The sequence below is a fragment of the Mirounga leonina genome, unplaced genomic scaffold, assembly GCF_011800145.1.
Source record: "Mirounga leonina isolate KUSES-001 unplaced genomic scaffold, KU_Mleo_1.0 Mir_125, whole genome shotgun sequence".
NCBI lineage: Eukaryota > Metazoa > Chordata > Mammalia > Carnivora > Phocidae > Mirounga > Mirounga leonina.
Window position 1 is genome coordinate 22,344,423 of NW_023270305.1, and position 25,932 is coordinate 22,370,354.

General features: G+C 35.0%; 1 protein-coding gene across 2 annotated transcripts in view; it reads right to left on the bottom strand.

Moving 5' to 3' along the window:
• STRN (striatin) overlaps positions 1-25,932 on the bottom strand; it is an 89,796-nt gene that overhangs the window by 36,761 nt on the left and 27,103 nt on the right. For both annotated transcript variants that reach the window (XM_035000908.1, XM_035000909.1), the window contains exons 2-6: positions 20,453-20,556; positions 14,274-14,347; positions 5,996-6,074; positions 3,350-3,517; positions 1,062-1,197 (exon numbers count right to left, since the gene is read on the bottom strand). In XM_035000908.1, coding sequence (XP_034856799.1) covers positions 1,062-1,197; positions 3,350-3,517; positions 5,996-6,074; positions 14,274-14,347; positions 20,453-20,556 — 561 coding nt within the window. The remainder of the gene's footprint in view (positions 1-1,061; positions 1,198-3,349; positions 3,518-5,995; positions 6,075-14,273; positions 14,348-20,452; positions 20,557-25,932) is intronic.

Here is a 25,932-nt window from a genome sequence, read left to right on the forward strand (position 1 = left end):
CAAAATCCTCTGAAGATAAGATGGGTATTTATAATTCCCATTTTACAAACTAAAAAACTAAGCCTGACGGGTAAGAAGCACAGATAACTAGTGACAACTCGGACTTAAACCCAAAGCTTTCAACTCTAGGTCCAGTCGGCTTCACTACCTTGCTTTCTTCCTTACTCTTCTTAAATAAACGTGGAAGAGGAAATGTAAACATTTTCCTAGACAAAACAAAGCATGCCCTCATCTATTACTTAAAAAAGAGAGGAGGAGGAGGAGAGGGAGGAAGGAGAGAGAGAAGAGAGGAGAAGGAAGAAAAAGTAGGGAGGAAAAAAGGGAAGGAAAAAAAACAAAAAACCAGGAGGAGCTGAAGGTGACAGAATGGAGAAGAGAAAGGAGAAGAAGCAAGACACCTCTTATTCCAAGAAACTACCATGGGAAAGTCAATAAACCTATAAAGATCTAAACAAAACTACAGAATAACTTTAAACAAGTTTGAAGAAATCTAATGGAACAGTTCTAAAAATTTGTAACATTTGTCTACCAAAGCAACCCAGACAAGAAAGACAAAACTGCATTGATTAGAGGTGACGCCAATCGCCATCAGGTACCATAATGGGTCTGTCAGTTCTACTGTCTTATAGCACCAACAACACTGCTTTGTTATAACACAAACATTTTTACCATATTCACCAGCTCTACTGAACTACTAAAATGCTTAATGAGTTAATAAATCAAAGAGTGAGGACCTTTAAAGATTTTTTAAATTTTTGTAAGTAATCTCTCTACCCAATGTGGGGCTCGAACTCACAACCCTGAGATCAAGAGTCATGTGCTCTATCAACTGAGGCAGCCAGGTGCCCCAGAGAGTAAGGACCTTTTAAGAGAAAGCTGCCATCCTAAAATTATTATTGAATTTAAACTCAATACTAAAAACTCTTAAATGAAATTTCCCCAAATTCATGAAAAAAAGTTAAGGATTTAGGTTGAACCAATCGATTTTTTTTTAAATTTTCTTTCACTTGGATTATTTTTAAAGTAAGCATAATGATCCCTAAAAACATTATCCTACTCACTGTTGAAGTATCAATGATGCTTTTCTCTCTTCCATCAATGTCATCATCTTCATCTTCATCACTGAAATCTGCAGCTGCACTTTCAAGGAATTTGAAATTATCCAGCACGGAGGCAGAATCTGTTAACTCGGATTTTCTGGTTTAGAACATGTACACCTTGCTCAGTTAATTTTTTAAACTCAACATAAGAATTAATCCATATGTTGCACTAACTTCTGTTTACATTGTAACTATGATCCCTCAAATCATATTATGAACTACACTGATTCTTATCCATTATATTTCCATGGATTTTAATTGGCAAAGCACAATAGGAAGTGGTTACTCTTTTAAAAGTACTTTGCAATCATATCTATTTGGGTTAATGTAATATAAAGAACACCCCTCCTGATTCAGTATTCTTTTGATCCAAAAGAACATTAATGTCTTTCTTTTTAAAAATATTTTTCTTATTACCTCTACTTCTATTTTTCTCTATTCTTTTCCTCTCTGCAACTCTTCCTCTAACATGTGAATTTCTATAACTAAGAAAATAGCTAGTAGATACATCAGTTTTCTCTGATACAATCCTATATTTCTACTGAACAGCTAAGGAGTTGAAAAAAAACAAATATACACATAAAGCTACTAAAAATAACTTAAGTCAAACTAATATTACTACGAAACTTGATCCTGTTAATGAATAAACCATTAATTTTTTGAAATGATTGACTTTTCAAATACATAAGATTTTAATTTAGTTTCCTCAAAATAAATTTAGTAAATAATTTCCTAATGGCCAGAATAAGATGATTTCTCTCCAGTTCATTAGGAAATGTTTTAGATAACAAGGTATTTTTTTAAAGAAAATTTAGCCACGACTCTAGACAACATTTCTAAAACAGATTAATCTTAAATTTCAAATCTGCTGAGAGCTATGTTTTTGGTATCTTCCACCCTATTCTCTATCCCTACACAAATGAGACAGATTCGGAATAATACCCTTGTCAGTTCCAAAAGACAGGTCAAGGGCAAAACACAAGACAACTCAAGTGGCCTTTTCTGAACATCTTTATAATGACTTATAATAACCCTGTAGGTAAAACTATAACCAGGAATAAGGCCTACATTGTCTATGCCTACACAAAGAAACAATCTAATCTTACATTTGTATAAATAAGTTAATGTAGTCTTAAATATTAATGAATATATTTAAGAAGGCTCCAGTGACATTTATTTATAGAAGTTCGTTTATAGGAGTCCATCCTATTTTTGAACCTTTACCTAAATCCCATAATTTTAGTTAATGTTCCAAATAACAGAAATGATGTTCTCACTAGAAAATGTATAGAGTTCAATTAAAACCATTCTTATAGCCCAAACATGCAGTAAAATGAGGCAAAATAATATTCAGACTTTCACAGAATCTTTGGCTTTTTCTCTCTTTAAGAATCATGCCAAATTTAACCTGAGAAACAAACAGGGTTTTAGAGGGGAGGGGGGAGAGGGGATAGGTTAGCCCGGTGATGGGTATTAAGGAGGGCACGTACTGCATGGAGCACTGGGTGTTATATGAAAACAATGGATCGTGGATCACTACATCAAAAACTAATGATGTACTGTATGGTGATTAACATAACATAATAAAATTAAAAACTACAGAAAAAAAAAGAATCATGCCAAATTTATTTTCAATAAAGAATGTCCTTACTCAACTACTCATGTTCATTTTAAGCAGAATTACATATAATTGTATGACACATGATCCAAAAAGCAAAACAAAATATTTCAAACAGCTACTGAATTTTTCACACTTATTCTATCAATTAAAAACATACACTTAAAATAGATATTTTTCAAAGGAAAAGGTGAGTTACAGTATTGTTAAATACACAAATGGCTAAGAAAACATTTACTTCTAAAAAATTTGAGGAATTTATAGGATTTTTAGGTCATCAGGAATGAAATTACATTCTTATAAGATTTGAACTGAATCTCCTAAAGATGATCTTTTGTGAAGTTCTAATAGTAAGTGACTGAGCTTCAAGATATTAAAATCTGTATTAAACCCTATAGATTTCAAGCAAATAAAAATATCTTAAAAATATTCTTAAAATAATCATAAATAACTCTAATCCCTATGGGTTATCTTCTACCAAATGAAATTTCAATTTTTTAATTCAACTTTATAATAAATTATTTCTGTAGCAGTATCTAAACTGCAAGTATCACAAGTGTCAACCATAAACCAAAAATATTTAATAAGCACTAAAATTTTAGCTAAAACGCTTTCTAGACAGAATACTTACCCAATCATTGCCGTCTCTTTAACTTCGGCCTCTGTGCCATTTATAACTGAATCCTGATTTTTGTCATCTTCCCTGTCAGTGACATCACTTGAAAAGCCCAACAAAGCTCGCACTCGTTTAGATTTCACATCTAGAATGGTATCTGTGTAACCCACCTCCTGTAGATACCTGCGTGTGAAGAAGATCCTTACAATTCAGTCATATTGGAATCAGTATTCTATAACTTAATATGTAAATAAAAGTATTTCTTTAAATTCATTGCCTGCATAAGACTTAACAGTACAGTACTATGCTAGTAAGACGTGCTAATAAATAATCTTCCAGCTGCAGATGGAGCTGTCTCTTGCAGTACCAGCCTCTATGGTCACTGAAAAAAAAATCAAAGAACTATACAATACACCATTCATTACATTTATCATAAGAAGAAGCTGTTCCTTAATATACCTAATAGCACATTCTTTCTTCTAGGCAGCAAACTCACTCTCAGATTCTTACAACAGTAATTATTATAACCAGTGGTTTTTTGTTTTTTTTTTTTTACACTTCTGATATAGAGAGTTATTGAATCAACTGTTTGAGATCCAGAGAGGATATTTCTAGCATATTTGGTTTCCTCCATGACATACAAGAAGAGTATATTCCAAAGAGTCATTTCTACAGAAAGGAAGCTTTTATCCTGAGACAACTCTAAAATAAAAATAGCCCACAGTTCAACTGTGGATGTGGGATGCCTGTGTGCATGTGGGAGTGTGTGTTACAGAGAGGCAGCAGAAGAGAAGAGAACAGGTTTGTACTGAGAACTAGATCTGGGTCTAAAGCCCATTTCTGCCACTTTCTTCCTGTGTAACTTTAATTCTCCTGAACCTCAGTTTTCTTCCCCCTAAAAGTGACACACCTCATATAGGGTGACATACAGAAGGCACTCAATATCCATTAACAACAAAGATGACTAAAAAAGACCAAAAGGAACATGAAAAAGGCAAAGGTCATTACTAATGTCATTAACAAATGTGACAGACAAATACTAGGCATGAGCCTGTAAGTAAGCAGCAAATCTATGAAATTAAGGAGAAAACAAAGGTGGACAAGATAACCAGTCTGAGGTCAGTTTATTTCAACATCTGGTATTAACAGATTACAGCTCAAAGACATATTTCACAAAGATATATGACCAAAATGGAGTAAGTGTATCTTATCAAATCAAGATACTCATTTTTCAATACTATCTGATATTTAATTTGGACAATAAATGTTTAACTTTCTTGAATTTAATCAGTTCTTACAAACCAACAGATTTTTCTGTTCTAAACAAATATTTGATATATATCTTTGGCAACAAAATCACATTAGAGATAACTGTTTCAAAAACCGCTCTTTCCATAGGTAAGTTGGCTTTACTAAGTACCTACCTCCTTAATTCATTGATAAAATGTCACCTTTACTTTAAAGAGACAGATGATGAGTCTTTTAAAGTTTTTGAAAACTATCTCAGATTGCTTACTACAGTAACTACTTCTCATAAAAAAGAAAATGAGCACTTTAAAAACACATTTATGAAAGAAAAATGTAATACGTCATATTTAAGACCAAGGTGAGGGCACTAGGAAAACCACTTATTAAATGTTAGTGAATTCTCATTTTTTTCTCATGCTGAATAGATAACAAATACATAAAAGGAGACATTTTAATATTCTCTTCCCATTAGGCAAAAGGAATGGCTGGCACAAATTCACTCTGGAAACCACTGGTGCAGACTACTCACAGGAAACTCAAAAATCCAAAAACAGCTAAGTACATTTCATTTTAATGAAGCACAAGTCAGAATACCAATTTCAAATGTGATATGCAAGGATAAAGCAGTGAGCTGGTTAAGTGGGCTATAGCCTACCACCTGACATTTGAACCTCATTCCAGCTTTGTTTCCTCTTTATAGTCTCAAATACACATTTTATAGGAGAAACTACATGGTAGTGCAGTATTTGCAAATTTGAGAAATTAAAAAAGTTCTTCAATCTATTTAAAATAGGAAATTTAAAAACATAACACAAAATTACATCTAAATATTGATTAGACTTACATTAAGACATACCTATGTTCAGGTATAAAAGATGCAAAAAGTAACTTTAAGGGTATAGAATTCTTTTAAAAAAAATATTTTATTTATTTGAGAGAGAGAGAGAGAGAGAAAGCAGAAGCAGGGGGAGGGGTAGAGGGAGAAGCAGACTCCCCGCTAAGCAGGGAGCCCAATGTGGGGCTCGATCCCAGGATCCTGGGATCATGACCTAAGTGGAAGGCAGGTGCTTAACGACTGAGCCACCCAGGTGCCCCTAGAATTCTTTCAAATGTAAACATAAGTGTATATTAAAATTTAGAAGCTTAAAGGTATACTCTTTAAGTTAAAATTATAAAAAGAGAATTTATTCTTGGTTAATTCTTATTAATATTTAATGAAAAATAAAACCTACCACAGGGGAAAAAATGTTTACTATGAAAAAGGAACAATAACTCAATTAAGCTTTTTCACAGCAACAGTCTAATAATAAAAGAGAGAAAATTATTCTGAGTTGAAAATGCAAAAAAAAAATATATATATATATGTATCCTGATGAAAACATACTTTTCTTTGTTTGACCACGGGATACTTACTGTCTGAGTAGTTGTCGACCTTGTTTCCACATTAACTGGCTGTTTTGCTGTGGCTGTACCTCTGTTTCATTACCTTCATCTGGAAAACATTAAATCATAATAAAAGTGCCTTGTTTTATTCATTAGAGGGCATCTCAATTCATAAAATATGTCCAATAAAAATGTATAAGATTAAGAATATGCAAACTACACTGTAAGGTATGTTTTAGGACAATGTACACTTTTTTAAATCTAATTTCCGTAACAAAAATAATATAGATTCATGATTGCTACTAGATTCCCCTGAGCGTAGCAGAACTAAAATAAAGACATTTTCCCAATCTCTAGTAGCCTGAGAATTTTCGTCCAGGACAAAGACCTATTCAAATCAAGTCACACAATAAGAGTCAAATGAAAGTATTATGGAGCACCACATCAGAGCTAGAACAAAGCACTCAGGAATGATGACAGAAAAGCCAGTTTGGTAAAGAGGAGATAGGGAAGAAATAACTTCAATCCAAATCTATTTCCTTCACTAGTTACCAAATGAAAACTTCAAATATTCTTTTGAAGACATTCTTTGAATGAAAACCACCTAAGTCTTGTAAAGCTTAAATTCATCATTTGGTAGAAAGTGAACTCTTTCAAGAGGAAAGTAAAATAAGAAGAGCCTTCTCTGTGCTAAATCTGGACTACGGAATTTCCAAACTATACTCTAATTTTAAAAATACAAAAAATTTCACACTTTCTATCAGCCCTTGATCAAACTATAAGAAACTGTGATCTTTTACAGGGTTTTATTCACATGGAGATGTAAGAGAGACTGGGAAAATTTGTTTTATGATATTGATGTTAAGCATTTACTGTGTTCCAGATGCTGTGTTAAAAACACATTATCTCTTTTAATCTTTACAACCTCAAAAGATAGGTGTTATTACTATCCCTATTTTAAGATGAAAAAGATGAGTTTTACAAGTTAATTGTATGATTTCCAAGTTAGAAACACAGTTGTAAGTGCTGAAATCACATCTGACTCCAGAGCTCATGTATTTACAGAAATATGTAAATAAGAATTAGATCTTCCATTTTCATTTTTCTCCTACATTAATTAGGCCAAGCTCTGTGATATACCAAAGAAACAGCAGTAGACCAGACTGTGGCAGGAGGATTAAGTTACCTCAACAAGGTAGATTACTTTGGGATGATCTCAGAAGGCATAGAGTTTAAAAAAGGGGCAAAAATAATGTCCCCATACTAAGGAAAAACAACACACATCTTGTTTCCATTGACCCACAAATTCAGGAACTATGGTTCACAAATGGTTCCACAAATTCAGGAATATACTAAGGTATGTTCTAATATATCTTAAGTCAAGTAAGCTATACTTACCAAGTAAGAATACTTACACTGGCATTTCAAAAGACTAAAAATTTCATATGTGAAGGAACTTTTGAGGTCATCTAATTTCCCATCAGTATAGGCTTCTCTATTCCACCCTCAGATATACTCAACTGCCTTTGCCTACTTTGGAAGCTAGTGATGTTACCAAAGTACAACACATACATTCAGTGGACTACTACTTACAAGGAATGAACTATTGATACACATCAACATGAATGAATCTCAAATGCATTATGCTAAATGAGAAAAGCTAGAATCAGAAGGCTATATTCTGTATGATTCTCGAATTCATATGACTTTCTGGAAAAGGCAAAACTATAGGAACATAAAACAGATGAGTGGCTGCCAGGGGATTAGACCGGGGACAAAGGGGTTGACTACAAAGGGTAGTAGTAACGAAACTATATGTGTGTGTGAAAATACTAAAAAGGTGAATTTTACTTATGTAAATGATACCTTAATAAAAAATAAATTAAACCAAACCAAATAAGAATGCATCTTCACCCTCTTTAAAAAAGTGTATCCATGAAAATCTGACTCCCTGGGTAACATGTTTTAAAAAAAAGTCTGAAGTTAAAAGAGAAAAAAAACTTTTGTACATGTGAACTTGATTTTCCCCACATTTCCATATTCAAGCTAAAATTCACAGTTCTCTCAATCAACTATCAGATTCACTCTCACCTTATCAAGTTTAAAAAAAATGACATTATACAAAAGTGAGGATTTTAAAGTGGTAAGAGTTGAACTGCTTGGCAATATAAAAGTAGTTGACTGGTACTTCCAGTCAAGTTAGAGTAACAGGGACCCAATTTACCCTCCTGCTTGAAACAACTATAAAACAAAATAGATGAAATCATGGTTAAGACCTGATTTCAGGCAACAAAGGACAATGATCCCTGAGAGAAAGGAAACACACAGTGAGCCCTGTGATTTTTCCAGCTTACTGCCTTGACAGAGTTTCTAGATTGTGGCATAGGGAGGGGAACAAAAACAGTATCTGAAGGGGGCGCCTGGGTGGCTCAGTCGTTAAGCGTCTGCCTTCGGCTCAGGTCATGATCCCAGGGTCCTGGGATCGAGCCCCGCATCGGGCTCCCTGCTCTGCGGGAGGCCTGCTTCTCCCTCTCCCACTCCCCCTGCTTGTGTTCCCTCTCTCGCTGTGTCTCTCTCTCTCTGTCAAATAAATAAATAAAATCTTTAAAAAAAAAAAATATCTGAGGAAAGAATAGCTGAAAAGTTGTATATTTCATGAAAATTCTAAATCCACAGATCCAAGAGACTCAATGAACCCCAAGCACAAGAAACACTGGGGGGCGGGGGTCACCTGGGGACTACACCGAAACACATCATAATGAAATTGCTTAAAACCAATGACAAAATGAAAAATCTTAAAAGTGCCAGAGAAAAAGGTCACATTCTGCATACAGAAGAACAGAGATAAGTTTGATATACGATATCTCATCAGAAACAATGCAAGCAAGCAAAAGAAAGACTTTTTCAGACACACAAAAGCTGAAAGAACTCATTGGCAGCAGCCCATATTACAGGATATGTAAAAGTCCTTGAGGCAGATGGACTATGACACCAGAAAATACGGATCCACACAATGATGAGCACTGGAAATATATACTTTTTATATTATTTAAATCTCTTTAAAAGAGAACTAACAAAAATAATAATATAGTGTGTGACTTATAAGCAAAATATGTGAAAACAACTGCCAAAGAGAGACATAGAAATCCAGTTACAAGGCTCTCATACTGTAAGAAGTGGTATATTGTCACTTAAAGACAGACTGCGGTTAAGTTAAAAAAAAAAAAAAAAGTATACCACCAAAATAGCAAAGAGTTACAGCTAATAAGTCAGCAAGAGATAAAATAGAACAATTAAAAAAAAACCAACTAGATTATCCCAAAGAAATCCATGAGAGGAAAAGGGATCAAAGAACACACTGAACAAACAGAAAACAAACAGCAAAGGGGGTAGCTTTAAATCTAACCATACCATTAGTCACATTAAATATAAATGGTCTAAACATCTCGATTAAAAGAATTTGTCACTCTGTATAAAAATATTCTATTTTTAATATGTACCTGGCTTCTAATATTAAATAAAAGAAGCTAAAATATGGAAGATAAATAAATTTTAACATAACCTGGGGTAAAATTTCCTAAGGTAGAAATGTAAAGGTTTGGATATAGAACAAAATGGGGGGGGGGGGGCAGTCAGAAGGGAAACTAATTTTATTGTGAAAAATGTCTCAGAAAAAGTCTGGATTATCAGTTTAAAAAAATACATATTGTAAATGGATAAAGAGCAAAGACTAGAAGAATTCCTGCTTCTTTAAAGTTTACCCTGTTTGGATACACCACCTTCTACCCTCTCCTAGTCACTGTCCTCATCACTGTCACCCACAAATCCCTCAGTAACACTCGGAACTAGGCTTACATGCTTCCTCTGCAATCAAACGTTTACCTCATCTTGAGCGAAGTTAATATTCATGTGGGTGATCCACTTCAGCCTCCCCACAACCACCACCCTCTCTAGCTGTCATACCTTAGATATTGTCGTTATGAAGAACAGATGCAGATGCACTCTCCCTCTCTGAGCGTATTCTTCAGACTCATATTCCCACCTCACTAGTTCTTTCATTTAGCTGGGACCTTAGACCAGGGGCCAGCAAATTACAACCTGCAAGTCAAATGTGGCCTGCTGTACTCACTCATTTGTGTGTTGTGGCTAATTTATGTTAGAATGTCAGAGCTGAGTAGCTGCAACAGAGAACATATGGCCTAAAAAGCCCAAATATTATTATCTGGCGCTTTACAGTAAAAGTTTGCTGGCCTACTCCAGACCATAGCCTATCCCCTCACTTCTACCCATTTAGCCTCCTTTTGTCTTCACTTCCTTTCCTCTCTAGTTTTAGTTCACAGTCTATCACTTCAATTATTCTTTAGTCTATGTCCTCAAATTTCTTGTCCCTTTGGTCTCTCCATGAATTCAATGAATTCAACTATGAACTATTTCCATTCTATTTAATTTTTGTCCAAGCTGTCAAGTATGCAAACCAATGCATCTATATAAACTCATGATCACAACTGTCAACTGGACCCTTAGCTTTTCTCAATCCTACTATTTATTATCAGTTTGCCCTCCTGCTCATTATTATTTTAAACCTTCTCTACTTTTCTTAAACCTATCATACATTCTTAGCAGGTAATCCAGTCTTACACATAAAGCTATCATATTAAATACCCACCACCAAAGTGAAACCCAAACCTACAAATCCATCACCTAACTTCTACATTCTTTCTTGGGAACAATAAAAGACATGCTCCTCCCACCATTCTCCAGCTAATTAAGAATCCAATCTCTGTGCTTCTTCAGATACCTTCCCATTCTGAATATGTCTTCTCTCTCCTTTTTATTTGCTCCTCCTCTAAGAAACACACACACACACACACACACACACACACTTTCCTTGACCCCATGTACCCTTTCAGCTATCCCTCTCTTCCACCTTCACAATCTAAGCTTCCTGACTTACAGGTAACTGCAGTTAGTCTTCATTTTCCACTCATGTCTTTGTTTCTACCCTTACCTTTCTCCTAAAACTGCCCACAGTAATGACCCATGTGTCACTAAATCTTTTTTTTTTAATTATTATGTTAATCACCATACATTACATCATTAGTTTTTGGTGTAGTGTTCCATGATTGTTTGCGTGTAACACCCAGTGCTCCATGCAGAACGTGCCCTCTTTAATACCCATCACCAGGCTAACCCATCCTCCCACCCCCCTCCCCTCTAGAACCCTCAGTTTGTTTTTCAGAGTCCATCGTGTCTCATGGTTCGTCTCCCCCTCCGATTTCCCCCCCTTCATCCTTCCCCTCCTGCTATCTTTTTTTTTTTTAAACATATATTGTATTATTTGTTTCAGAGGTACAGATCTGTGAATCTTAAAGCTACTCTTTAGGACCTCTGGTTATAAATCATAGTGCTTTAGAGTCCTTATTTCTGGAATCCCTCTCTTATCCTGGTTTCTATCCTACTGTTAAGATAATTCTTATCATTTCCTTTTCAGCTTTCTATTCTTCTACCAGTTTTTTAAGTGTTGCCATTCCTCAGGGCTCCAATCCAGGTCCTCTTCTCACTCTGAATAAAGTCTGGAGTGCGAGGTGGGGGGGGCGCCTCTTCCTCCTCCACAATGACCTGAGTGCCTTTGGGACCATGTGTTGATGCCTCTCAAATCTACATATCAAAGCCATACCCTCTGGTTTGAGCTCCAGCCATCTTCACTTGATTGCCGAACTAATAAATCCAAAAGCGAACCCATCATCTTCCAAATCTACTTCCGACCTAGTTTTGAGAACTAGAAGTGTGGGGGTCATCTTTGAATGTCCCTTTTTTTCATTCCCTACATCGAAACTGGAACTCATTCCTGCAGATTTTACACCGTAAGTATTTCCTGAACATACCCCTTCTCTCTTCACATCCAGTCAGTGCCTGTCAAGGCAGCCTTCCTCATTTAGCCAAGAGGCTGCAACAGTCTGCTCACCAGTCTCCCTGTCACAGATCCAGAGGCTATCTGATCCACCTGCTACACTGCTGCCTGTGGGATCTAAGAGAAATCCGATCCTTCAAACACCTCCTCAAAACTCTCAGGATAAAAATGTAAATTCCTTAACATATTTTACAAGACCCTTGTAACATACTTTACCATCTGCCCTCCCCCCTTCGCCCGCTAACTCTCTAGCTCCATTTAGAAATACTCCTTCCCTCCCTTTCTCTACTAGCCAGTTATTTTATTTCTCAAATGTGCCAGATTCTTCCCCCTGCCTTTCTCCCACCTCTCATTCAGCAAATATTTAGTAAGTTCACTTTCCCTGGCCAATTCTTACTTGTCCTTCAGATGTTAACTTTAAACACCATTTGACTACTTAGGACTAGATATTGTGCTCTATAATACCTATTACCTTCCCCATTATACATGTCATTTTACTGTAATCACTTTTTTCTTATCTTCCCTGTAAAAATCCAATAGGGCATTGTTATCTTATTCACTGAATTTGAAGCTGGGTCTGACAAGCATTACATATTTAATATTTGTAAATAAACTGTGAACGATCAATAGATGGAATTTATACTAAAACCATGTGTTGTTAGTACTAAGAAAATAAGAAAGAAGATAAATAAAGTAAGAAAATAAACCTGAAAGTTATGAATTATTTCCACTATTTTCCCAGTTTCAGATAAGCAGCAGAGCAATCTCCGAAAGATTAAATAATATCACAAATATTAAAAGTGTCAGGGCAGAGTTGAACTTACATGCCTAAGAGTCAAACTTTTTCTAGAACCACGTTGTTTACTTATAAACATTTTGTATATGTTGCAATTAGACTTTTATACTCCTAAAATAATATCTAAAAATAAGGAAACAAACTTTTTTTAATATAAAAATCCTGATTAAATCACTTCTGTGAATTGGACAAGATACTTTTAGGACAGCCTTTAACAAAGTTTAAATTTAAAACATTTAAGTGAATCTCAAGTCAAAAGGAGAGACAGCAAAGCAAGATAGAAAAATTTAAAAAACAAAGGAAAAAATATGCCAATGATCAACAGATACTGCTCCGAATCTCATGGATCAGTATTCAGCTGGGGAAATGTGTTAACATTACTACACTGAATTGAACTTTAAAATCAGCAGCACATTCAGATCTTATAAGGTTTTTTTCATACATTGTCAAATACAGAAGCAGTGTGGTAAAATAGGGCTAATATGAATTTTGGACTCTACAGGTATGGGGCAGCTGGCTGGTTCAGTCAGAGGAGCATGCGACTCTTGATCTTGGGGTTATGAGTTCGAGCCCCACCCTGGTGTAGAGATTACATAAACAAACAAACTTTAAAAATATGTATATGAATGTTGCAGTCATTAGACCTGGGCTCAGATCCATATTCCCATTACTTAATAATTGTGTGACCTCATGCAAGTTTCTCCACTTCTCTGAGTTCAATTTTCACATAGGTAAAATAAGAACAATATCACCTTTATGAGCAACTATTTTAAGAATTAAGGTTAACATACATAGAGGCCCTAGTACAAGGCACATATTTCATATATTTCAACATATAAATGATATAAACAATAACTGGTATCGTCAGATATTTGATCTAGAAATTTAATCTGAAATTACGTCAAAACATACTCATTTGAAACATAACTTGAACAACTTTTCCTACTATCTGTTATACCTCCTAATAAGTCAATTATGTCTATATCCTTAATATCTGATTGTTTACAAAGTGTTATTTTTGTAGGGATGAAGAGGAAGGTAGTATAAAAAAGAAGAAATAACACAAAAAGATCATAAATGCTTCAGCTGTTAAAAGATGGTCCGGCTGCAGAATCTTCTGTGCATAAGAAAATCCAAAAACAATTTTGCACCTGCAACTGAGGGGATGAGGTTGAAGGGATTAGGAATTCCCTGTACTTGAAAAGAAATCTGTGAACTCCATCATTCCTTCTCTTTCTCTCAGGATTTCCAGGGCATGATGTACTTTGTACCGCATATCTCAAAGTTCCCATTAATACTGGGAAACCCAGCAAGACACAGTTATGTTAGTATGTTACCCCATGAATTCTGATCTTTCCACGAAGTGTAGAACATAAGCAGAAAATGGGGAACTTAAAGAAAGGGGAAGAGGCAAAAGGAAGAAAGGTGATGGAAAATCATTTAAATGACACTAAATGATTAGCACTAAAGATAAGAAGGTCAGAAAAAGTCACTAATATGCAAATAATTCGAAATTAATTTGCAGTTATAAATATTGCTACTATAAATACTAGATGTCAACTTCTTTTTAATCACTTAAACTTCCTTTAAAATTAGCTTACCAGAATCATAGCTTGGAGGCTTCATATCTCCCTGATTCAATTCTGTCCCATATTTCAACTTGTGGTATTTGGCTCTAACAAAGAAATAAGAAAATACAAACCATCTTAAAACATATTTAAATGAACTTTAGGATATGTAATAGGAGTAGTCATCAGTACGCAGTAGTCCTGGCTACCTTTCAAAGTAGGCTTCCACAGTGTCAAAGTGGTTGTCATTATTATTTTATTGTTGTTACACCATCAAGTGCCATTATAACAAATAAAAGAGTAACACTGGGAACCATGCATCTTTCTATAATTACATATAACATTCTAGTTTCTATAGTATTCAAATTTTCTTGATGATTGCCAAATTACAATTCTACTATCAAAAGCAGTAGATAAATTTGGATTATGAAATAAACTTGTAGAAGACTAACCTTTCTCAAAATTGATGTATTTATAAAAAGAAAACTCATCTAATGGTATGTACATACAATGGAATATTATGCAGCCATAACAAAAGGGTGAGATCTTGCTATCTGTGACAACATGGATGGACCCAGAGGGTATCATGCTAAATGAAATAAGTCAGACTGAGAAAGACAAATACCAAATGGTTTCACTCATGTGTGTAATCTTAGAAAACAAAACAAATAAATAAACAAAAAGCAGAATCAGACCTATAAATATAGAAAACAGAGACTTACCAGAGGGAAGGACAGTGAGGAAATGGGCAAAACGGAGAAAGGGGACTGGGAGATACAGGCTTGAGTTATGGAATGAATAAGTCACAGGAATAAAAGGTACAAGGAATACAGTTGATGATATTGTAATAGCACTGTATGGTGACACATGGTAGCTACACTCGTGGTAAACATAGCATAACATATAGAGATAATGAATCACTGTGCTGGACAACTGAAACTAATGTAACACTGTGTGTCACCTATACTCAAAAAAATGCTTTAAGTCATCTATAATACTCTGTGCCTTGTCAGGCAATTACGATTTACCAAGTATGCATTACAGTAAACAATCCAAAGGAGAGAGGGGGAATCAGCCCTAATCACCAGTGTTGAATAAGATATTTCAATAGGAATGAATACATTTTTTTTTAATAGTCAAGTAAGTCTCTGTTTTCTATATTTATAGGTCTGATTCTGCTTTTTGTTTATTTATTTGTTTTGTTTTCTAAGATTACACACATGAGTGAAACCATTTGGTATTTGTCTTTCTCAGTCTGACTTATTTCACTTAGCATGATATCCTTTGCCTTTTCAGGAAGGACTATGAAGAGAAATTCTTATCTATTTCCCTTTTAAAGCTAGCTGAATATAATTATTTCTGGCTAACCTGATTTCACCATTTCAGATTTAAACATCTAAGACCAAAAAAATAATCCAGATAAAGTAAAAATTTTAAAGGTCAATCAAAAATGGCCATACTTACGTAATGTATTTATATATTTTGATTTGTTTGCTTCCCCAAAATATTGAGGCCATTTATAATAAATATTAAATGCAATAAGGTTAGGATAACAACAACAGTAATAATAATTAGAAAAACCAAAGTAATAAAGTAATAAAGAAGGAATGAGGGGATAATATAGCCAAATTTCAAAGTTAATTTTTTTTTAAAAAAACTAATTCAGCACTTCACATAAAGAAGTTTTTATATTTCAAAAAAGGTATAAAGGAAATGAAAATTATTTGCTCAAATGGGCAAAGTACTGGAATTCATATTATTTTATAGTTACAACAGAAAAATCAACATTTATATAGAGGAGGATCTTAAGAAAACCTATGAAAATTACAGATAGCTAATGTTCTATTTAAGGTCGGCAGCGAGTATAGGAGTATATATTAGTCTTATATGTTTTGCATATGTGCAGAATGTTTTGTAATAATATACACACATTAAAAATAAAAATGAATATTTGTTTTATATATGTGTTATATATATATATGTCATATGCATAGAAGATTTCTGGAAGAATACGGAAGACATTAGTAAGATTTCCTTGGGCAAAGGAAAGGAATACATAAAGGGAGACCATATTGTGTTATTTGGTTAATTAACATGCATATATTTCTTCTTTTTTTTTTAATTTTTAATAAATACTTTTGTTCCAAATTAACTAGAACATCTTTTTCTCTATTCCCAATGCTTCTGCTAATCACAAAGATTTCATCACCAGACTAAACATTTCCTAGTCTATTTCAATGTATTTGTAATAATGTTGATTATTAGAGAATAAGATTTATAGCCACTTAATTTTACTTACAGTTACCAGAAATTAAACAAGGTTCTTAATATTTGTCAATCTTCAGATTTTTCATCTACCATGAAACAAAGTAACAATACCTCCTAAAAGTCAACTAGCAATTGAAAGTAACTGGTCTGAGGATGGAATAAAAGTAGCAATAAAATATTATGCAGTTCATTTATTTATATATATATATATATATATATATATAAAATACACACACACACACACACACAGAAGAACATTTCTACATAAAAATACTGCACTATAGTGCATTCTAGTGGTCTTGGGGAAAACTGCAACAGAGTTTATATAAAAGGGGAATAGAAAATATTCTTTACAATGTATTAATAAAAATAACATACTATGAGCTAACATTTCATAAAAAATTAGACAAAGTAAGTAAAGAACTGTCGTGTTTACCACAGGCTGTGTTCCCTTAAAGCAGGGTCTCCCTACTAAACTGTTAAATTCACTGAAAAAACCTTACTCCCAGAACCCTTCTCAACTTAGCAACATTCAAGCTAACATGCCAAATACCTTTCTCACTCATATTGTTTCCCATGGTTTTAATACTTCATCTCACTGTGTTACTTACCAATCTTCTTATTCCCTTATCTTTTTGTCTAAATGTGACTGTAAAATAAATAGCAGATCTCATGCCTAAGAACCCTATGTCTGATACACAGCTAGGCCTCCCAACTGACCTTTACTGGATAAAAGAGCATAAAAAATGTATAATAATAAAGAAGTCCCATTACAGCTTTGTTTCAAAGTCTATCATTATATATAATGTGCTAGGAATATAACACAGCATCCCAATCACATTTTAAATGTTGATGCTAAAAATAATCTGATTAAATCAATGAACTGTTTCTGAATTCTTATGACATGTCAGGCACTGTATTGGCTGCTGGGAATAACCGGCAGTTTGTAGTCAATTAAGGGTGGAGGCAAGGAGATGGCTAAGAGATAGAAATTGAAATAAATAACGACAGCACACTGTGGTAAGAGTTATGAGATAGATCAAATGTTATAGGAATTCAGATAAGAGATTATCTAATTCTGTCAAAGGTGGTGTCAAGGAGAACTACCAAAAAAAAAGGTAACATATGAGATTCTAGCTAAACCTCAAAAAACCAGTGGTTTTCCAATCAGACAAATAGATTGATGAAAAGTATTTCTGGCAGAAGAAAAAGTGGGGAAAAAAATACATTATGGGTCCCCCCCCCAAAAAAAAAAGCCGTGTGTGTGTGTTTGTGCATGGGTGTGTGTGCGTGTGTATGTGTGTGTGTGTACAGGACTAGAAAGGGGCCTGGCTGTAAGAGGTTTTACTAAGATCTCTGAAATTAGCTAGATATTTTTAAGCAGGGATATAATATCTGTATTTCAAAAAATGCATCCTATGAATGTGGAAGATGAATTAGAATATGGAAATATCAGAGGCAAGGAAGATGTGGGTTTTTATAGTGCAGGTGAAAGAAATGGGGAAAAATGGAATGTTTCAGGATTGTATTTTATATAGTATTTAAGGTTCTTCAGTATAGAAGTTCCTGAGTAAATCTTAGATTAAACACTCTGTGTTCTTGAAAAATTAGACGTAAATTTCCTCATTTTACATATTCTACCACACTATAAGGAATGCCTTGATAAATTCCTGGCTAGGTGAGTAATTTTCCTGTAATGTTAAAGATTCAGTTTCACTTAATTTTGGATCCTTTTAAGTGGGACTACTTAGAAAATCTGTAACACAGCAATTCTAAATCATGATCCTTACACTTAGGTGTCAGGGTAAATGACAAGATGTCTAGAATTTGCTGTTCTAAAATAGATAAAGATGAAGCAAGAATGACAGGAACATTAACTGTTGAGGCTTGGAGGTGTATATAAAAAATATTAGTCTCTCTACCTTTATGTTTCAAATTATGCTCAATAAAGAAAACTTAAAAATTCTTGGCTTAAAGTATTAGAAAAATAATTTCAGAATCAGAAGAACTGAAATGTTCTAGAACTCCAAAATTTTTAAAAATTCCTGGCATTAAAACATTCGAAAAATAATTTCAGAGTTAAAGAACTGAAATGTTTAAGAGCTCTAATCCAGAAAGAAATGCTTTTTTATTCCTTATTACACTTTAGTGCCATAACATCAGGAATAATCTCAAATCATTCCATAAATTTCAAAAGATACAAAATCAGTGACTCTGGAATCAGGAGAATTCCATCAGTTTAAAAAAAAAAAAAAAAAATCTTCCCTAGACCCAGCCAGTTATCTCTTCTGTTTTTCAAAGTCAAACTACTTGAAAAAATAAGCGACTGTATCTGTCTCCACTTTATCTGTCCTGAGTTCTCAGCCCTCAATCTCCTGTGATCTGGTTTATGTTCCTGCTACCTCACTGAAACTATCCTGGCAAGGAGACCAGCAAGCTCCTACCTGGCACATCTAGATAACTACTTTCAGCTTCCAACTTACCTGGAGTCTGCTGGGCATCTGCAATAGTCACCTTCTTTAGCTTGCATCCAATATACTGCTCTCTCCTTCCTTCTCCAACCATTCCTTTGCTGGCTCTTCCTCCTTCTGCCTTTTCCTTAAACATTTCCATTTCCTGTGGCTCCGGCTGATTCTCTCTTCTCCTCCCATAATACTTGTTCTGCTTGTTTCAACTACTCCTATAACTTCATCCACAATACTTATGGTTCCCTAAGTATACATCTCTAGTCCTGAGTCCCACTCCCATATCTGCTTTTCAACACTTACTTCTTAATCTTTAATTCATTTGATAACTTATAAAACTTTCACTCGGGCGCCTGGGTGGCTCAGATGGTTAAGCGTCTGCCTTCGGCTCAGGTCATGATCCCAGGGTCCTGGGATCGAGTCCCACATCGGGCTCCCGGCTCAGCGGGGAGCCTGCTTCTCCCTCTGACCCTCTCCCCTCTCATGCTGTTTCTCTCTCGCTCGCTCTCTAAAAAATAAATAAAATCTTTAAAAAAAAAAAAACCTTTCACTCAAGCCAGGAACCTGGGAACCATTCTTGAATTATAATTTTTATGGATTCTATTTAAAATGTTTCATAGCTGATGCCTCCTCTATTCCAGCAGCTACCATGTTATAATTTCTCATCCTAGACTATTAGACTCTTCCAGCTTCTATTCATAGATCTTTCCAGTCCATCCCCCATAACGAAGTCAGGGTGATCTTTCTAAAATCTCTTTCACACTATTCCATGCTCCTTTCAACTGCATGACAACTAAATACAATATGTATTCCTAGACTGGATCCTAGAGCAGGAAAAAAAAGTACTATAAAAATCATTACTGGGACATCTGATGAGGAAAAGTACTATTAAGATCATCACTGGAGGGGCACCGGGGTGGCTCAGTCATTAAGCATCTGCCTTCAGCTCAGGTCATGATCCCAGGGTCCTGGGATCGAGCCCCACATTGGGCTCCCTGCTCAGCGGGAAGCCTGCTTCTCCCTCTCCCACTCCCCCTGCTTGTGTTCCCTCTCTCGCTGTCTGTCAAATAAATAAAATCTTAAAAAAAAAAAAAATCATCACTGGAGCATATGAATATGGGCTATATTGGGAGTAAGCATCACAGAAATTTCCTTTACAACTCAAAAACGATTTCAGTTCCATAAAGAAATGGATAATGACAGCTCAGGAAACACCTAAGTTTCTTAAGAAAGGACAGGGAAGAGGAAAAACGTTGCTAAATTTTTTTTAAATCATGTAAATCAGTTTATTGGTCATGATTATTAAACATTCACAAGAACATTAAATTAACATATTACAACCATTTTTAAATGTGTATTACAGACACTATTTCCTGAATTCAAAAGTATTAAGTATTAAAATTTGGATTTGTTTTAGGAATGACAGAAAAATTACTCCAATCTTTAAAGAGAACATCATCTTCCATTTCATTGAATTACCTTTCCTGTTTAAGAGCATACTCCAGCATTTTGATCCTCCTCACAAGATCCTTCTTCAAAATTTCTTGACCCTTTCTTTCCCCCTGAAGGAAAGCAATCTGGGCCTGAGTAGGGAAAAGAAAGACAAAACTAAGATTAGACCAAATAAAAAAACTTTTTAACCCAGTTGAAGAAAGAAACTTTGGGAGATAGGACACTTAGATGCAAATACGTTTCCTTCTACAAATGTGTCACAAGTGCGTAAGTATATAGAAAGGCACTGATTGCAAGGGGAAAAAAACCTTTTTTTTTTTAATATGCATTTTACTTCAGATCAGGGATGTTACAACAGGTAGACTGTGTCCTCTAAGAGTCTATAATCTAAAACAACCAATATAAATGCAGACATATGCAAAGGGTACAGTATAGTTTACTTAAGTGTTTATGGCATTGAGGGGGCTTCTCTTTTATAAAGAGGGAAGATGGGGAAAGGGGCTAGTAAAATCCTGAGTTCTTGTAACACCACTGAGAAGTAACAGTTCTCAGAGCTTCACCACATATATAAATCTTATGATGGACTTAAAATTGTCTTGAAAGGCTTTATTCTGGACCTCCCCTGCAAACAATCAAGAGCTGCCTTTTCTCAATCCCCACCTTTCACCCTAGCCTCTTTTAGGAGATTTAATGTGCAGAAAAAAAGTGAAAGTTCAAAAAAGGAAAATCAGAAACCACAGCCCTCCATTGGTTCCTGGCCCCTTCAAGGAATAATTAAAGAAAAAACCAAAAACAAAAAAACCCTACATTTTAACATGTAAACAAACTGTAAAACTTTTGTCTTCAGAAAAACAGCTAGGTAAGAGTGGCTCTCCAGAGTATCTAAAAAGACACTTAGAATTGAAATAGTATCTTCCACTTAAGGAACTGAAACTAGTTGCAAACACTAACTTGTTAAAGTAACCCATAACACCACTAAGAATAGGGCAGAAGGGATTTAAGGACCCTCAAGGATAGCCATCAATTTCACTATTCTCATATGCTTTCCCCTTCCATTTCTATTACATTAGTGCAGATAACAATGTTACTTATATTTCCACAGTGCTTTCCATTTAAGTAAGCAGGAACTTATATTTAATGATGACCTTACCACATCCTTAAGAAATTGTGGATTGTCCAACTAAAGTTTAGTGAGTGAACCACTAACTACTTCTACTCAGTTTGAATAACACTCCTTTCTATGTTTTCAGTACCATATTGAACACAAAATCCAATTTACCAAGGATCTTATAATTTTCAAGATGTAAGTAGTGCTGTTTTTGTTTTTATTTCAATAAGCTCTTGAAATTGCAATTAAAGGATTATTTTTTTCTTACTGAATTAAAAATAGTCCAAAGACAACCATAGACAGAGGAAAAGACATCAAATATCTATACTACCCAAACTTAATGATCATAAAACCTTTCAAAATTATGTATTCTGCAAGGAGATCATTATTTTATGTAAGCATAATAATAACACATTGTATTTAAAGCTGACAAAAATGAGGGGCACCTGGGTGGCTCAGTCAGTTAAGCTTCCAACTCTTGATTTTAGCTCGGGTCATGATCTCGCAATCGGGAGATTGAGCCCCAGGTCAGGCTCTGCGCTGAGCATGGCGCCTGCTTAAGATTCTCCCTTCCTGGGGCGTCTGGGTAGCTCAGTCAAACATCTGCCTTCAGCTCAGGTCATGATCCCAGGGTCCTGGGATCGAGCCCCGCATCAGGCTCCCTGCTTGTGGGGAGCCTGCTTCTCCCTCTCCTCCCTGCTCATGTTCTCTCTCGCTCTCTCTCTCAAATAAAAATCTTTAAAAAAAAAAAAAAAAGATTCTCTCCCTCTCCCTCTATCCCTCATCTCCATCTGCCCCCCACTCACCCACTAAAAAAAAGGAGTAATAAAAGCTGAAAAAATGAAAGCCTTGTCAAAAGGATATGATAGTCCAACTTGTTTGACCAAACAATGCTTTGGCACAGAATTCTATACACTCTTCAAAACGGCTTTAATAAAAACAATAATCTAATCTGCATAATTATAAAATCAAAGTAATAATAAAATAAATGACCAATTTCTTCCTCTCTATATCCTTTGGCTAGTTTTGTATTTCTGCCACCGTCATGGTTCCTGGATGATTCTGAAACTTCAGCCCATAATACTGGAAAGTCTGTACTGTGATTAAAAACTCCTTGTTGTTTCCAGTACACTTGCTTCCCCATCCTTCTACCAATTCACATATTGGATTAGTTAAATATTTAATAAAAATAAAAGACCTAGAACCGTTTAAGACAAAGATTACAGAGAAGATGGAGCTGCCCAGAAAGACAAACAAAAAAGAATAATAGTATTGGTGATATTTCTTGGTGATCACAGAATACCTCTGTGATATTTCTGCCAAAGATACATAACCTGAAATCAATCATAAGGAAATATCAGGCGAATTCAAGTTGAGGGACATTTCACATTAACTTTCTTGTGATGTTCAAAAGTGTCAGCTTATAAAAGTCAAGGAAAGACTGTTTTAGATTGAAGGAGCCTAAAAAGACATGAAAACCAAATGTAATACATGATTTTGAACTGAATTTGGCTATAAAAGGCCCTAATTAGGACAAGTGAAGAAACATGAATGGGGTCTGAGGATTAGATGGTAGTAATGTATCAGTGTTAATTTCCTGATTTTGATGGTTATATGTGGTTACATAAGATAGTACTTCTTGGGGCGCCTGGGTGGCTCAGTCGTTAAGCGTCTGCCTTCGGCTCAGGTCATGATCCCAGGGTCCTGGGATCGAGCCCCACATCGGGCTCCCTGCTCAGCGGGAAGCCTGCTTCTCCCTTTCCCACTCCCCCTGCTTGTGTTCCCTCTCTAGCTCTCTCTCTCTCTCTCTGTCAAATAAATAAATAAATAAATCTTTAAAAAAAAAAAAAAGATAGTACTTCTTTATAGGAAATAAACACTAAAGTATTTGGAGGGAGGCAACGGCCTATCAGGTTGGCTGGCAACTTGCCCTCAAATGGTTCAGGAAGGAAAAAATTTCTGTGTATTACCCTTGCAACTGTTCTGTCAATATAAGATCTATTTTTTTTTTTAATTTTGAAACAAACACTAGGCCAACTCCCCCTAATATGATAAGATACAAAAAATTCAATTCAAAGTCAGCATCATGTATAATGGAAAAACCCAAGAAGTACTGACAATCAGGAACAAAAAAGGACGTCCATTTTTTACCACAAATATTTAACCATGTTCTGGAGGTAGTGGCCAATGTCATCAGTCAAGAAAGAAAGAAGTTTAAAAACAGAAAAAAGAAAACAAAATTGTCATCACTTGTAAATGATATGAGTAGATACCAGGAAAATCCAAAGAAACTGACTATTAGAGGAATTTTAATGAAGTGGCTACATGTAAAAATAATAAATTAAAACCCATGAGCTATAAAAACAGTTCTATAATGAAAGAAAACAATCCCATTTTTAATAACAAAAATAAGCTGATTAGAATAAAACTTCCAAGAAAAAAAATAAAAGCTAAGCGAAGAATACAGCACATGGTAATTCTAAAATACACATGGAAAAAAAAGCAAAATAAACAAATTATTTAAAATCCCTGAGATATTTTAAAAGATATTATGATTCTACAATCACTTAAATGGTGGTACTGATTCATGAACAGAGAGCTATGGTATGGACAATCCAAATACAAACACAAATATATACAGGAATTTAGTATATGCTAAAGGGAACACTGCAGATCACTGGGGGAAATGTGGATTATTCAATAAATGTTGATGGGCAGCCACCTGGAAAATATTTCTCACATCAAAACAAATAATAAAAAATGTTCAGGGGCGCCTGGGTGGCTCAGTCGGTTAAGCGTCTGCCTTCAGCTCAGGTCATGATTCCAGGGTTCTGCGACTGAGCCCCACATCAGGCTCCTTGCTCAGTGGGGAGCCTGCTTCTCCCTCTCTCTCTGACTGCAGCTCCCCCTGCTTGTGCTCTCTCTCTAATAAATAAATAAAATCTAAAAAAAAAAAATGTTCAAAGAACCCCAAAGCATTTGAAGAAAAGGTAGGGTTTGTTTTTGTTCTAATAATCTCAAAGTTAGGAAAGCCTTTCTGAGAATAAGATAAAACCCAAAGCCACAAAAGACTAATACATTTTATCTCAAAAAATATTTGCATGTATATGGCAATTAAAAAGTTGCTGAAAACCTGTTACAAGAAGTAAGAATTCTTCTTTGACAAATGTCAAAATGAAATAGGAAATGCAGTCATCACAAATCACAAGAGTTTGCTTTTCTTACTATATTAAGAGCACTTACAAATCAGTAAGATAAAAATCAAGGACTCAACAGAAAAACATACAAAGGACATGTTCATAAAAAGGAAATACAAAACCTCAAACATATTAAAAAGATGTTTAATGTCACATGAAAGAGAAATACCAATTAAAACTATAATCAGATTTCCTCTTTTCCATCAGACTAAGTTCAATAATGTAATAAAACAATATGTTGGCGGGAAAAGGCATTTGCATGTTGGCTGTGGTGATATAAATCAGTTTCACTACAGTGGACAATTTAGCAACATCCATTGACTCTGTAAATGCTCATACTCTTTACTCAGCAATTCTAATTCTAGATTGTTATCCTTCGAATATATTTGCACACGTGTGAAATGATACACTGAAAGAATACACACAAAAATGTATGTATAATTCTATTTTTTTTAAAGATTTTATTCATTTATTTATTTGAGAGAGAGAGAATGAGAGAGAGCACATGAGAGGGGGGAGGGTCAGAGGGAGAAGCAGACTCCCTGCCGAGCAGGGAGCCCGATGTGGGACTCAATCCTGGGACTCCAGGATCATGACCTGAGCCGAAGGCAGTCGCTTAACCAACTGAGCCACCCAGGCGCCCAAAAATGTATATATAATTCTAATGTCCCTCCACGGGGACAGGTTAAATTATGAATACCACTAGTGGAAAATCAGGTCCTCAACTGATATCTATAAAAAAAGAGGAAGAAAGAGTCAATCTCTTAGATCTTTTCCCTCTGGAAAACTCTACTCAGAAAATTAGAAAAAAAGATCCTTAAAACATACGTTCTTACAGACTAATTTCTTCTGTAAAAACCATCTGAGTCTAAAACATAATACTGGTATAAATCTCTTTACCCTTTCAAAATAAAAAGTAAATCCCAGATAAAGATTTTTCTAATATGGCAGGATACTGTTGTTTGAATTGGATTATTTAACTGAAAAGGCAGGAAGGGGAGGAGAGACATAAGGGAAAAAAAAGACTGAAAGAAAGGAAGGGTAAGGGGGGAGGGGGAAAAGGGGAGGGAGAAGGGGGAGGGGGAGAGGGGGTGGGGAAGGAAGAAAGGGAGGGAGGGAGGAAGGAAGGAAAGAAAGAAAAAATAAAAAGTGAGATACATCTATACAAAGGACTGCTACGTGTTTGTTACAAAGGAGACAGC